This window comes from Capronia coronata (genome assembly GCF_000585585.1).
Source record: "Capronia coronata CBS 617.96 chromosome Unknown acBCG-supercont1.7, whole genome shotgun sequence".
Taxonomy (NCBI): Eukaryota; Fungi; Ascomycota; class Eurotiomycetes; order Chaetothyriales; family Herpotrichiellaceae; genus Capronia; species Capronia coronata.
The window spans coordinates 1,152,254-1,165,072 of record NW_006912899.1 but is presented as its reverse complement, the minus strand read 5'-3'; the positions used below and the strand labels follow the sequence as shown (position 1 = coordinate 1,165,072).

The following is a 12,819-nucleotide window of genomic DNA, read 5'->3' as shown; positions in this document are numbered from 1 at the left end:
TACTACTACTACTACTACTACTACTACTACTACTACTACTCCTCCTCCTCCTCGAATGGCTCTACTCTATCTTGCTGCAATTCATCCATCTCCCTGAATCCTGATCTACAGCAGAACAACTTGCAGGTCTTGGTCTCCGAGTCTGTCGATGTCTCTCTCTCTTGTTTCTTTCATCCTCTGCAGTCGCTTACACCCACCCCTGCTTTCCACCACCGAACCGAACTTCAGGGTGTCTATCATGTGCTTCATTCAATCTCTCCTGGAGAGGTGACGACACATTTCGAGACTCCTGGCACGGCACGCACCCATCCTTGTACCTTGCTCAGGTTCCTCATCCCTTCGCTCCGTGTCGTGGCGTCTCCCATGCCGTGATGCTTGCTACTACTAGAAGTATGACCTTGTCGCTTCCCACTTCTTCCAGCTCACCAACTCTGGCTGAGTAGCGATTCATTCGCATTCGCATTCCCATTCCCATTCCTATGAATCCTTGTAGATATCGTCGCAGCACATTGCGCTTTGTGCTCATCCTTGTCCAGACGAACTAGGTTGTTCTCCAAAGGCTGCTTCCCTTCCATCACCTCACCTCCCGTACCTCCCTCCACCCATGCGCTATCGAGTCATAGCAGATAGTGCCATCCCATCCCATCCCATGGTATACCATCCCGATGCGATTCAGCTATACCAGCCCTGTCTCCACTCCCCAACCCCCGGAGGAACAGATACTCGGTAGAGGTACAGTATACGGCTGACCCTTGCCCTCTCGCTTCGCGCCATTTTGTCCATGCAGATCGCGAGAAGACAAGTTTTTTCAGTCTCTACACCGATCCAGCGCCCCTGATTCCCTTCCTTCACAGAAATTCGCTCCTTAACCCCGACTGAATAATCAGTTTCGCTTGCAAGTTGCAACCATCATGTCTTGCCCGACCGCGCAACAAATCGTATAGGTTCACGTCCCGTATTCCTGGCCAATCGAGCGCTTCTACCACCCTCCTTTCTCGAGGCCTGCTTTCTCTCTCTGTCGCCGCTCTCAAAGTTTCCTTTTGCTCGATCAGATCGACCACCATGGCAATCGAGCCAGCAGGCCATCCATCTGAGATCACCATCTCTGGCCATCGCTAGTCGATCTAAACAGTTGCCCACCCCGTCGACTGAAAGATATCGGCTTCAACCCCAATGCCTGGTCGGTGTGGCCCGAGCGCTGGCACACCGACACCGACACCGACACTACCCCTGACTGTGACTGGATTTCGTCTTTCTTTCAGGCTTTTGGCGCTCATCTCTATGGTTGATCCCACCTCTCATGGACCCCCGAGTCCTGGCAACGCTGCTTCTGTGAGCCAGAGACCACAACATGGATCATGATACGAGGGACTCTTTTCATCCTCCATCCACCGTCCGTACCGTTGTGTGTAGATCCAGTAACTTGGCCAAGGCCCTAGTCCTCGTAAGGAAGTCGCTGAGGCAGCCCCACTGGCTTGCCTCGAAGTTCGAACCGCCTCATTTCCCCTGATACCCATGTCAGGAGCTGAACATTCCTACTAGTAGATCGTGTGGCCTGGGGGTGCACGTCCAAGTTAGCTCTCGGTGGGGTTGTCTGATCTTGCTTGTCTAGATCTTGACTACGAGCCGTTGCATGAGCCAGCGGGCACGGGACCAGAGGGCCGCTCGAACCACCACTGGCACTTCCCCCGCGGACTGTCTATCCGACTTTCGACCTTTTATGCCATCCCATCCCAACCCCATGACCCTGGCTTTTCTTCCATGTAGGACAGCACTTGGAACATGAATCCGTTGCCGTCAGTCTGCTCCTGACTTGACATGACCCCTGCCACCAGTTCTCGTCTTCATCCTCGCCACGAACCTTGTCCTTGCAAATAGACATCTGAGGCATGAGCAAGTTAAGTCACAGTGTAGTGCATTCCAGTGCGGACTTGCCAATGTTGCGTACAGGACTCAATGCCCAGCGGAATGGTTTGGCCTGGCCAGGTCTGGTTTGTAGTTCGAAATCGCCTGGGTTCCAGATATAGGCTGTGTTGACTGATGCCAAAAAGCGGAGCCCATCTTCAGGGGAGGAAGGGCGGGATCATCAGAAAGTCGAATTTCGCTCTCGCTCTCCCCCTGGCTTTTCTATCCGGCTTTCCCTTTCTCCCGTGGTGACGTTGGGACTAATCTCAACGTCTACCGATATGGTGCCTGGCGGCCTATCTGTCGTTTGGGGATGGCCCGCTTCGCCCCTTGCCTCATTGTGCAGGGGCGCCCCTTCAGTCTAACCGTGTTTGTCCGTCGCTTAGTCGCTATCGATGGGAAAGTCTCCAATGAGGTGCGACAGCTTGTTCTTTCGCTTGCGGTGTGCCAGCCTCTCCGATCCCGTACACTGCCCGTGCTGATACGCTGGATCCAGCTCCGTTCAACTGCGAGTCGATCCGTTCTCCTTGGCCAGCTGTGCGCTGGCGTCTCTGCTCCAATCGATCTGCGGTGCCTTTATCGTACCCTCGCTCCATCGCGCCAATGGAGATCTGGCGGCTTCTTCGCCGGCTTCTCTTTGGAGCGGTGGCCGACGTGGGACCTCTGAAGTCTGTACGTTCCGAGGCGAACTTCGGTCTCCACATTTGTCGTCTCGATGCACCTGTGTCTTGTCTGGACACCGTTCTTCACGAGGGTCCTGCCACACCATCTCTTCAGCATTGCCAGTTCTCCTTCCCTCTGGTGTTCGTCCAGGAGAGCAGCCCAACTTAGTACTCTGTCGTCCTGAGTCTCGCCTCATTGTACTGTTGCGAAGAGGTTGGAAATGGCAATGGCAATGGCAATGCAGTCAGGCTGAAGCTGCCCCTGACAATTCGACCAGCAACCCCATTGCATAGACCATGTACACTAGGCGAGCCCGTTCGCGTATCGTGTTCTGCGCGCTTTGTCTCCACCGAACGACTGGTCGGCTCGCTCTGTGTCAAAGGCGCTCGATCCACGGTTGATCCGATCAGCCAGCCCGTGCAGTTGGCTTGCATCCATGATGGTGTCGTCGACCTTCCTTGCCTTGGGGCTGCATATCACGACGCTGTTGCTGCATGTGAGGCTTCTTCTCATCACGCCAAGCGATACGAAGGTGTCGACGACTCGACGGACTCTGCAGCCCTTCTCTCCATTTCTGCCAGAGATAGACGGCCAAGATAGCAAGACATGAACCCAACGGCTCGTCTATATCAAGGCCGCTTCGACCTCAACAAACTCTCTTGTTTTTCAACTCCTTAAAACACCTCCATCCTTCTTGGACCTGTTTCGTGTCCGTGATCCCAAAACAGCTTCAGCTCGTGGTGGTTGTGTGTGTCAATACTCTTTCAGGTATAAACCCCATTGCACGCTTCAAACACTTCCTTGCTCTTTCCACTGCCCACGTTTCTGGGTATGAATATTGCTGGTTCTGGTCCTTGGTCGCCCAGCGCCAGGCTTCCTTGATGACCCTTCCTTGGTCGCGACCATACTACGAACGGAACCGTCGTCAACATCCCACTCGATATCCTCCTCGTCCTCAACATATCGCTCGTCCATCTTCACGTCCACATGCAGCACCCGCCGCTGCTGCCAAACCAGTTGCAGTAGTCCCCAAGCCGGAAGGGTTCCCAAGCAAGGAGTCAATACCTTTCTCCCATCGAGAGCCTCGGAAAGAATCACCAGGCCCTCCCCCCAACAAGGTTGCCATCCCACACTTCCGGGACGCAGTGCCATCATTCCAGGCGCAAACGTCAGTCTTCGACGTGGGTCTAAACTCCACTTCTGCATCAGTACAAAAGTCTGCAACTCGGCCCCGTCCGAAGAAACAAGCCTTGAAATCTGGATCAAAGCGTGTTTCCAAACAAATTCCGTCCAGAAGCTCAATAGAACCCGGTCCCTCATCATCCATTGAGGCCAGCTCGTCTTCATCAAACGGTCGAACCATCGGTCGTAAAAGAAAGCGAGGTCCCCGCCAATCAGAACATCAAGAAGAAGCCCTTCAAGAGCCTCAACCTCCACCTCCACCTCCACAAGAAGTGGTCGAAGAACCTGTTCGACAACCTCTCCAAGAACCAATCCCCAAAACAAGGCGAGAACCTCTGTTCTCTGCGTACCCGTGGTTCGTGCCAACCGAGGAGCGCATTCCAGAAGTTTACCTCCCCAGTGTGTGTTGCAATCTTGCTCGGTTTGCTTGGGTAGTGTCACATCAACGACCCCACCAATCACCGGCAAGCTTCGAGCCTGAGGGTGCCAGTAGCTGCCAATCTCCTTTTGAAGGACAGCGACAACAAAGTCCTGTCAGTCGGGGCGGTCAAGCACCCTCTCCCGTACAAGAGTCCTCACACACCACTGCTCTTTACTTCCCCGTTGATTCACGAGAAGGTGGTGTCACAGTCGAAGACTTCCCCGCGTGGCAGTACTCAGAGAGCGACCTCTACGGGCTACCGGGCGAGTTGGGTTTGGACGATCTCGACCGTAACATCACCTGCCATCTCGGTCCGCAGAACGTTTGTCCAGCGTGTTCATCTTTAGTGGACGAGCCCTTGTGTTCTGTTGACCCTGAATCCAGTTGGTCCGCGTTGATCTCTCAAGAATCCTTCTCGGGCACAGCAGACTTCGAGCTCACCACATCCTTTGACGTCTTTTCTCCGATATTTGTTCCCCACGCCGTGTGCTCTGTGTGTCTTCGGGAGAGCCAAACCTCCGTCAATCGTGTTCCCTCCAGTAACACTGACACCAACAACGACCACCGCAGCAGTCTATTTCAGCCGGATATCACAGGAAAAGAGATCCAGGTAGATCGTCAACTAGAACAAGGGTTGTCTGATTCGAACAACTCTCCGGCCACGGCGACGACAGAATCGGATTCTGACCTATCTTCGGCTCCTGAAGATCTTGAAGACCCCTTCTCCGAAAGTTCTTCTCCAGAGACATCCGCGCTGGTGGAAACTCCTCCGGGCATCTTGTCGAAGCACGCATCATCTCCTGGGCAGTCGGACTTTGTATCTGTATCTGCATCTGCACGCGAGCAGGAAGCACAGACGAGATCGTGGTCGCGTGTGGAGTCCATCCTATTCGAGAGATATCTTGGAGTCGTACAGCAACATCAACATCAAGATTCGCCGTCTTCTCGGAGGCTCCCTCAATCGTCACTGTCGCTCGCATTCCGATCGTCAGCATCGGCCTCCGTGCCGGGGTCGGAATCAGCACAAGTCCCGGAGTTGGTGCCCGTGTCAGTGTCACCTGTCAACGAAACGACCTCTGCCGGCCAATTCGCGAACCCGAACTGGTATCAGGAGGCTACCGCAACAGGGCAATACTCGTTTTCGTGTCCTTGTGGAGGGCCGTGGTGCGTGTTCCGCCAGGAGCCACTGTCACAACAGCCCCAAGCCTCAGTCCAGGGCTATCAGCGCTCCTTCTCGTACGAACCAGCAGCATCCATCCCTTCTGATTCATTCGCTGCTTTCGACTGGAACCGCACAACTGGTTCAGGTTCCCAGCAGGATCCCGGATCTGAATCGTACGGATACAGTACAGTTCAGTCGACCTCCTTTCAGCCACTTCCAGAGTCTTACCTGTACAACCCTGTAGCAGAAACAGCTTCAGTGCCCCAAGCTTCATCGGCGATACAGTCGTTTGAGCCCGAATATTCGACATTCCCCGCTCCGCGCGGAGACTGGCTAATCACTGGGCAAGAATATCCCGTATACGGGGGCATTACTAAAAGTTCAACATGCTGATCGTCAACATCGCAAACCCACCCTCAACTGCCACAGTCGAGCCCGAGTTCGCCGAGTACGTGCGTCTCTACGACTCTCTAGAGCCGGAATCGCAAGCATAGGTCCGCAACGAGTATTACCGCTGGATCATGCGCCCGAGGCTGAGCGCTGAAGATTTCAACGCCCGGCTTGCCCGCTACACGCCGGAGCAGATGAACCACATGCACAACAAAGTGCTGAGCCACATCCTCGGCGACAAGCCGGAGATGCAGAGCTGGCGGCTCAACGCGGCCGACCTTGTCTGTGACACGCCGACGGTTCGACGACCGCCAGCCCCGCTCGAGCCCGGACAGGTGGACATCTTCTCACAGGAGCCGCTTCTGGCGACGGATTTGACATGCCACCTGCACCCGACGGCTTTGTTGCTGTGTAGCAACCGGGAGCGGCGCAACGACAAGCGCACCCTCCGAGCCGTGTACCACGGGGTCGAGATCGACGTGATCGTCCGGCTTCTGTGGCGCATCATCTACGATCTCGAGAATCGGAGCCCCAGTGCCTCCCAAGTTGAAGGGCGCGACGACAACAACGACGACGATGACAACGACAACTACCGCCAGCTGCGGCGTCTGGCGGAGCCGGCGATCGCAAAGTACCGAGGTCTCTTTGACGAACGATACAATGCCATCGACCGGTGGGAATCTGGCCCAGTACCAGCGCGAACGGTTCTTGGATCTGTACATGACCTCACACCTGGGCCATCCCATTGAAGTCGAGCACGACGAGAATGGCGAGACCTTGTTCCGCTTTCTCGAGGGCGACTTTGGCCTCAGCGTGACGTTCGGCATCTTGCTGGATTTCACCCAGCTGGACGACGGCTGCAGGACTGGCGGCGTGGTCGTGGTTGCTCGACACAATGGCACCACGGCCGAGTTCCCCGTCATTTCCGTCGATGATATGGACTATGTCCCCCAAGGAGGGTTTCTGTTCATGGATCCGAGTAACATGTGGCCGTCGCGCGGAAAGTGGGACATGCGCTATTTCCTGCACCGGCGTGGACGTCTTCCACCGCCGGACCCGGACGATCCGAGGGAGGGCCTGGGGCCGTTGCCGTCCTGGTTGCAGCCGGCGGAGCCCATTGAAAATGTCAAGATCCCATGCCCGTATCACGCGGCAGATGTTTCTTGCGAAGCGGAGGACGGTCTTGTCGGAAGTTCAGAAGTCGAGAATCTTCCTGTCCCACCTGAAGAAGTTGAAGTATGAGCCTTGTCTGTGTGTGTATGGAGGCATGACTGGGATGATAGGTCAACTTTGACGGAGTTGTTGATTGATTCCCGAGCAACACTGAATCATTCCGCGTGCAGTGACTGTTTGAAGATGCGCCAAGGGACAGGAGATGTTCTTTGGCCAAGAAAGTGTGCTTGTTCCTTTTGTTGGTTGAAAGCCAAAAATGGCTGTGGGTGGGAAAAAGAAAGAAAGTCTGTTTAAGTAACCCAAAACATGATTTGTACTGACGGAGGAAAAGAGTCTTATGTGTGACGATGGATTGATGATCGAGAAATGAAGACACGGACAAGAAAAGAAAGCGATGTAGCACATGGAAACTGTCACATGGCAGACAGTATGGGGGCAAAGCGTGTTGTCTGTTTTCTGTTGTGCCTTCGCGCTCACGATCAACTCGATAGGTTTATTTATTGCACATGAAAGTCAAGCCGCTTTGTCTGGGTTTGTTCTGGCCTCTGGCCTCTAGTTTATGGTCTCTGGCCTTCATTCTCACAACGACGGGGAAGACACCAGAAAAGAGGTCGTCATAAATGTCTCTGCAGAGAGCCCAGAGCATTCTCCCCGTCACCCGCTTTCCTCCAAAGTACTCCCAGCCGGTGTCGCACTTATAGTTGTCGCCATTGGTCTCATCTGAGTCGGCGGCTGTGTCCCATCGATTTGGCGTTTTTTGCAATTTGCGGCTTCTTTGTTGCCTCCGCCCTCCATTTCGCTCGAGTTGCCTGGCTAGAAACACTCCACGACGATCCGCACGCCCTTGCTGTCTCGATGTGGCAGGGGAATGAATCGATCTTCCGCGATCTGGACGTCCTTCAAAGTCGTCTCGAACAACTCCAGCCGGCCGACGTCTCCATCAAATTTGACGTCTTGGCTCCCATAGATACGAAACAGCTTCGCCAACATGACATAAAGTTCTGCGTAGGCCAGGTTGATCCCCAAACACTGCATCTTGCCCTTGGAGAACGCGACAAGATACTTGTCCAACCGCGGGTTCTCGACCCAGCGCTCCGGTCGGTACTCGAATGGCTGCGGAAAGATATCTGGATTCTGGTGTATGAGGACCGAGGTCATGGACACCGGTGTGCCGGGCGGTACTGTCCATACTTTGTCACCGTCCTTGAATGTCAGTGTTTCGTCCGGTGCGATGCGCTCCAGTCGCGTGCAGATCCCGTAACTGAGGCGCAGGCCTTCCTGGATCACACCCGTGAGGTAGGGCAGTTGTTCAAGCACGGGCAGTGGAGTGGATTTAGTCGGGACCGGGATCGCGTCGTACAGTTCTGTTTTCAACTTCCTTAGGACATCTGGGTTGGAGAGCAGATGGAATACAGTGACAGGTAGCGTCCATGCTGTGGTGACGGTCCCGGCGCTGACAACGGTGGCTCCCTCGTCGGCGAGGCGGGATGTGCGCTTTTCAACTTCGGGCAACGAGCTGTACAGAATTTCGTGGAAGATGGTCGGATGGGAGGCTGTCTTGTGGGAGCTATTCAGGCCGGAGCGGATGTTTTCGATCTGGGTGTTGATGTCCTGGAGAGGGCAGAGTTAGCTCCTGCCAATGTCTTGAAATCGGGGAAGCAGTCAGCTTTCCACAGAGATTGACAATGAGGGAGATGAGTTGGATACAGCATGCTTCTAGCAAAGAGAGAACAAAGAGTAGTTTCGTCTCTACAATATGAGGTCTCAAGACCCGAGGCTCCATATCGGCCGCATTATCTCGATTGCCCCGAAAATACACGCGTTATCGCCAGGGGCGAGATATCAATTGGATCTTGGATGGAGGCAAGGGGTCACAACACTCAGCATAGTGGCCAGTGAGGCTGTGCATACGGCCAGGCCAGGCTTGGTTGGGGTATCGTCCGGGGCCGCTACTAGGATCAGGCTAAGACACGGCACAGCCCGTTGTTGGTGAATGAATGTCCGTTTGGATTGCTGTTTGAGGAAGGGAGAATTCGACTCTAGGAATAGCTGTCTCCGGAGCAGGCCAGGGTGGCCGTGCAGAGTGGTCAGGGAAGTGTCTGTGCCGCGGCGGTCGGAATCATGTTGTTTTCCAGTCGGACCAATCATACGGGGGCGAGGCCAGTTTCACGTCGTGCGGCTCAATGACCCCAGCAGGTGGTATGGGGGCCAATCATAGGAGGCACCATAGGATCAACGAAGCAAAGCGTGCAAAAGCGAAAATGGACGGTGCCTTACTCGTTTGAACTGCAGGTACCGACTGGCTAAGAATGGTCATCAGCCGCGTTCGACAGCTTGGATACACCCAACCACATCGGACAGCTTGACTCACCATTGGCATCCAGCCTTCTGGCCAACCAGTCTGGGATATGCAGAATGAGCCAGAAGAACCAGTACATGTTCTTTGCAATCTGGCCGAGGGAACTTGTGCCGATCGCAGCGTTGTGCATCCAAGGTTCGAAGTCGGCGGCCTCAAGATGATGGTCGCTTCTGGCAAAAGAGTATTCCATCACGACGTCTGTCAGTAGTTAGCCAGGGGTGCCGAAGAGGGAGCTTGAACGGGTCACGATTGTACCGTAGGCATAAGCGGCGAAAGCGATTTCCAGGTTGACCGGCTTCGTGTCGCCCGGCGCTGACTCTCCGAACGTCTTGAACCTTTTCATCAAGAGGTTGGCCTTCTCCTCGATCACAGCTTGCAAGTTCCGCACACTTTGCATGCTGAAGAACGGACTCAACGCCGCCCGTCGGGCTTTGTGCAGGTCGTGTGGGTTGGTACTGGCCCCGGCTCCAGGCATACCAAAGCCTTTGGTGTAGTACTCCCAACGGTCACGGCGGCGGGTTGGACCTGCGTAGATCTCCTCGTAGAAGTGTGGCGGGTAGAAGTGCAGCTCGCGCGGGTTGATACGGACGACAGGACCATACTGTTTGTGAAGTTCCATGATGCGAAAGGTATATTGACCACCCAGGATGACATCGTAATAGAATTCGTACCTGAGAAGGTATTGTGAGACAACGTCAGGAAAATAGGCGTCGGGAGGATTGACTACATCGGTGGTCCGATGAGTACAAACTCCTGCAGCCTTGCGGGGTTCCGGAATCGTGGTATCAAGTAAAATTGTGGATTCCATCATGTTGAAATGCGCGAACTTACCAGAATGTCACTGCGGCCAACCTTGGGCCAGGGAAACTAGCAACAGGGCTGAAAAACAGTCGATAAATGACCAGCAACAGTGCATAAGCGATCCATAGGATCAAACTCGTCACGGCGAGGGAGGACGGCGAGTTTATGTGAGATAGGAAAAGTTGCAGGACGGCCATAACGTGGAAACTGACAGAGGAGATGAAGAAACGTCCAATTGAGGCTGTGATATGTTAAAAGAGAGGGTTTCTTCAATCTGGCTCTGGATGCGTTATCAAGCTACATGAGTTGAAGTCGGACTCGGAGAGATAACAACCAACGGTGAAACCTTGTGACACGTCACTTGGGGCGATGTCGTCGAACACCATTGTCAAACAGTTGCTGCATGTCAAGGCGAAGCACAGACAGCCGGACATTTTCACGAGATGATATGGCGATTGCTGACTGGCGGCACGGTGCGGGTTCCGATAACGAAGGCAGAAATGACCAGTGAAGATGTGAGCAATAATGGAGAAGGTTGAGTTGGCGGGCGAGTTGACAGGTCGCTGGGGACGAACTTGTACAAACTTGTGCCACCTGTTTGTTCTTGACATTTGGGGCGACGGCGGTATGAACCGGAACATCATTGTGCCACACCGGCAAGGCTGGGGTGAAAGGGGAGTCGCCAATTGGTCCCAGCGTTGCCGGTGGAAGCCGGGGAATGATTGTTCCGGATGCCGGCGAGGCTGGGGTTTGGCCCGGTAAGTACTACTACTAGTACTAGTAGGGGGATGTCTCAGAGCACCAACTTCAACACCAAGTTCGGATTATCGTAGCAAGGAACAACAGATAACAACTCTCTCCAGGCATGACATAGTGACACTGATATCTCATTTTGATTCATACAAGTTTGTGTTGTGGGTTCTTTGGATTCCGTTGCGAGGCTGCCAGCGCCTGCAAGTCTCTATCAGTAAGTGTGGCCCGATCGGATTCGTAGCATGTAGTGCCGGAGTCCTTCGTCGATCACGATTCACGTCTGTTGAACAAACATCCTTCACACCCAGCCAACCCATCCAGAGCGCTGTTGCCTTTCTGGATAGACCACGTCGTTGTAGTATACCGTCGGTTGGAGCTGCACCTCGGTAGGCACAGTATTTACTGGCTGGGCCTGCGTCGATGGACTGGGACATTGCAATCCAATGGTGCCGAGGAAGCCCCGAGGAGGTCGGTCTCCCATAACCGCCATCTCTCCACCAAGAGAAGCCGGAGCTGCAATGTCACCCGAGGACCTGGCTGTTCGAAGCAGATGTGGATGAACGATCTCTCCAACCGCAGTCGTGGTCCGGAGTTGCTGAGAAGAAGTCGAATTATACAGCCGGGCAGAGCGACACCAGCCATCGTGAGACCGTGGCGACGAGTTCACGCTCTCTAGCCTAGCAGCTGTTTCGCAAACGAGCTCCCTGCGTCGGCCGAAGCTGCTGCATCCCGACAACCACGGGTAGAAGGGAAGGCTGAAGAACGAACAGCACATCACGGCGACCTGTACCCACACATATTAGCCGCTGATCCCTGGCATTGGATCAAGTAGGCCTTACTATCAACATAGTGCTGTACCACCGTCGCCAGACGCATGCTACCAAAAGTATGGTAGCCATCGTCACACAGCATAGACCTTGGCGAAGCAGATCAAACCGTCGGGCCCACGGGACCCGCGTGCTTTCACCCATACAGTCGTGCAGCAGAGAATATCCGTACTCGACTAACAGGTGGGCAAAAATGAAGATGGCAAAAGTGTTGAGATGCAGACTGACTTGTGATGTCAGTTGCAAGATTACTCCATGTGTCGGGTGTATTGTGCTCGAAGGTGGAAAGAAGACTCACCTCGCTGCAGCACTGAAGAACCTTGTACCTATCGCCAAGGTATTTATCACCACGCAGACGTTATTCCGCGGTCGACCTCTCGGCGTGATCTTCGCTCGACACAGTGACTATGTTTTGTGGAATCAGCATTCTGCTCTCCTCAAATGTCTTTGGTATTGTTACCTCTCCAACCAGAAGGAGAAGAAGAGAGGTGAGGACGCAAAAGTCAAGCCAATGGTCATGGTGAGCTAGCTTGAGTAGGGAGATGCCGGCTACCAGGGACGCGAAGCGCAGAAGAACCACACAGGTGGCCTGGTAGTCGCCTGCTTGCGTGTCATGGTGGTGGACAAGGCTGAAGAGATCGCTGCAGAGATGAAGGGAAGTGAAACTGGTGGAGATGACAAGAAGGACCAGAGAAGAATCCTCCGTTGAGGATATGTGGTCCGACATCTTTGCTTCTGGCGCAGTCAGTCATGCTTCAGTCTTGAAGGCAAGAGAGGCTAATACCTTAGTCAGCCTTGAGCCTGGTGGACTAGTCCAATATAATGTGGTTCCCTAGACGTGGTTGCGGGGAGGAACAAATGACTGGACGAAAGGTTTGACTTTGATCAATAGCTGCTCCGTGTATGACAGGTCTGAAGGACGACTCGAGACGGCTGGAGACATCAAGGAACGATCCGGCCGACAGTGTCGCAATTGACGACACTTATAGATTCGCTGTTCAACCCGCCTCCTGGAATTCTCGAAACAAGGTCAATTCGATGAATGCAAGCCGCAGAGCAGCTTGCAGCCTCAGATGGAGTAGGAGAGGACATGCAGCGTGGAAGTGTACGAGTATACACGTAAAAAAGATGCAGAGAAAGGGACCACCATCCCCAGTCATATGCGCCGGACCTGTCAGTGTCA

The 12,819-nt window shown here is 54.1% G+C and overlaps 4 protein-coding genes across 4 annotated transcripts; 1 reads left to right on the top strand and 3 right to left on the bottom strand.

Annotated features, from left to right (window-relative positions):
• Positions 1–5,854: 5,854 nt before the first annotated feature.
• On the top strand, positions 5,855–6,965 carry A1O1_07977 (uncharacterized protein; the record flags this gene model as incomplete). The annotated part of the gene is made up of 2 exons (XM_007728841.1): positions 5,855–6,396; positions 6,587–6,965. 2 exons carry the CDS (start codon positions 5,855–5,857, stop codon positions 6,963–6,965), a joined length of 921 nt encoding a protein of 306 aa, XP_007727031.1.
• A 744-nt stretch (positions 6,966–7,709) lies between these two features.
• A1O1_07976 (uncharacterized protein) lies at positions 7,710–10,066 on the bottom strand (the record flags this gene model as incomplete). Its single annotated transcript, XM_007728840.1, has 3 exons — positions 7,710–8,507; positions 9,239–9,453; positions 9,511–10,066. The coding sequence occupies 3 exons, from the start codon at positions 10,064–10,066 to the stop codon at positions 7,710–7,712; spliced, it is 1,569 nt and encodes a 522-aa protein (XP_007727030.1).
• A 1,041-nt stretch (positions 10,067–11,107) lies between these two features.
• On the bottom strand, positions 11,108–11,852 carry A1O1_07975 (uncharacterized protein; the record flags this gene model as incomplete). The annotated part of the gene is made up of 2 exons (XM_007728839.1): positions 11,649–11,852; positions 11,108–11,593 (listed from the first exon to the last, which is right to left on the bottom strand). Exons 1-2 carry the CDS (start codon positions 11,778–11,780, stop codon positions 11,108–11,110), a joined length of 618 nt encoding a protein of 205 aa, XP_007727029.1. The 5' UTR covers positions 11,781–11,852.
• Positions 11,853–11,930: 78 nt separating this feature from the next.
• Positions 11,931–12,363, bottom strand: A1O1_07974 (uncharacterized protein; the record flags this gene model as incomplete). Its single annotated transcript, XM_007728838.1, has 2 exons — positions 11,931–12,041; positions 12,097–12,363. The coding sequence occupies 2 exons, from the start codon at positions 12,361–12,363 to the stop codon at positions 11,931–11,933; spliced, it is 378 nt and encodes a 125-aa protein (XP_007727028.1).
• Positions 12,364–12,819: the final 456 nt, after the last annotated feature.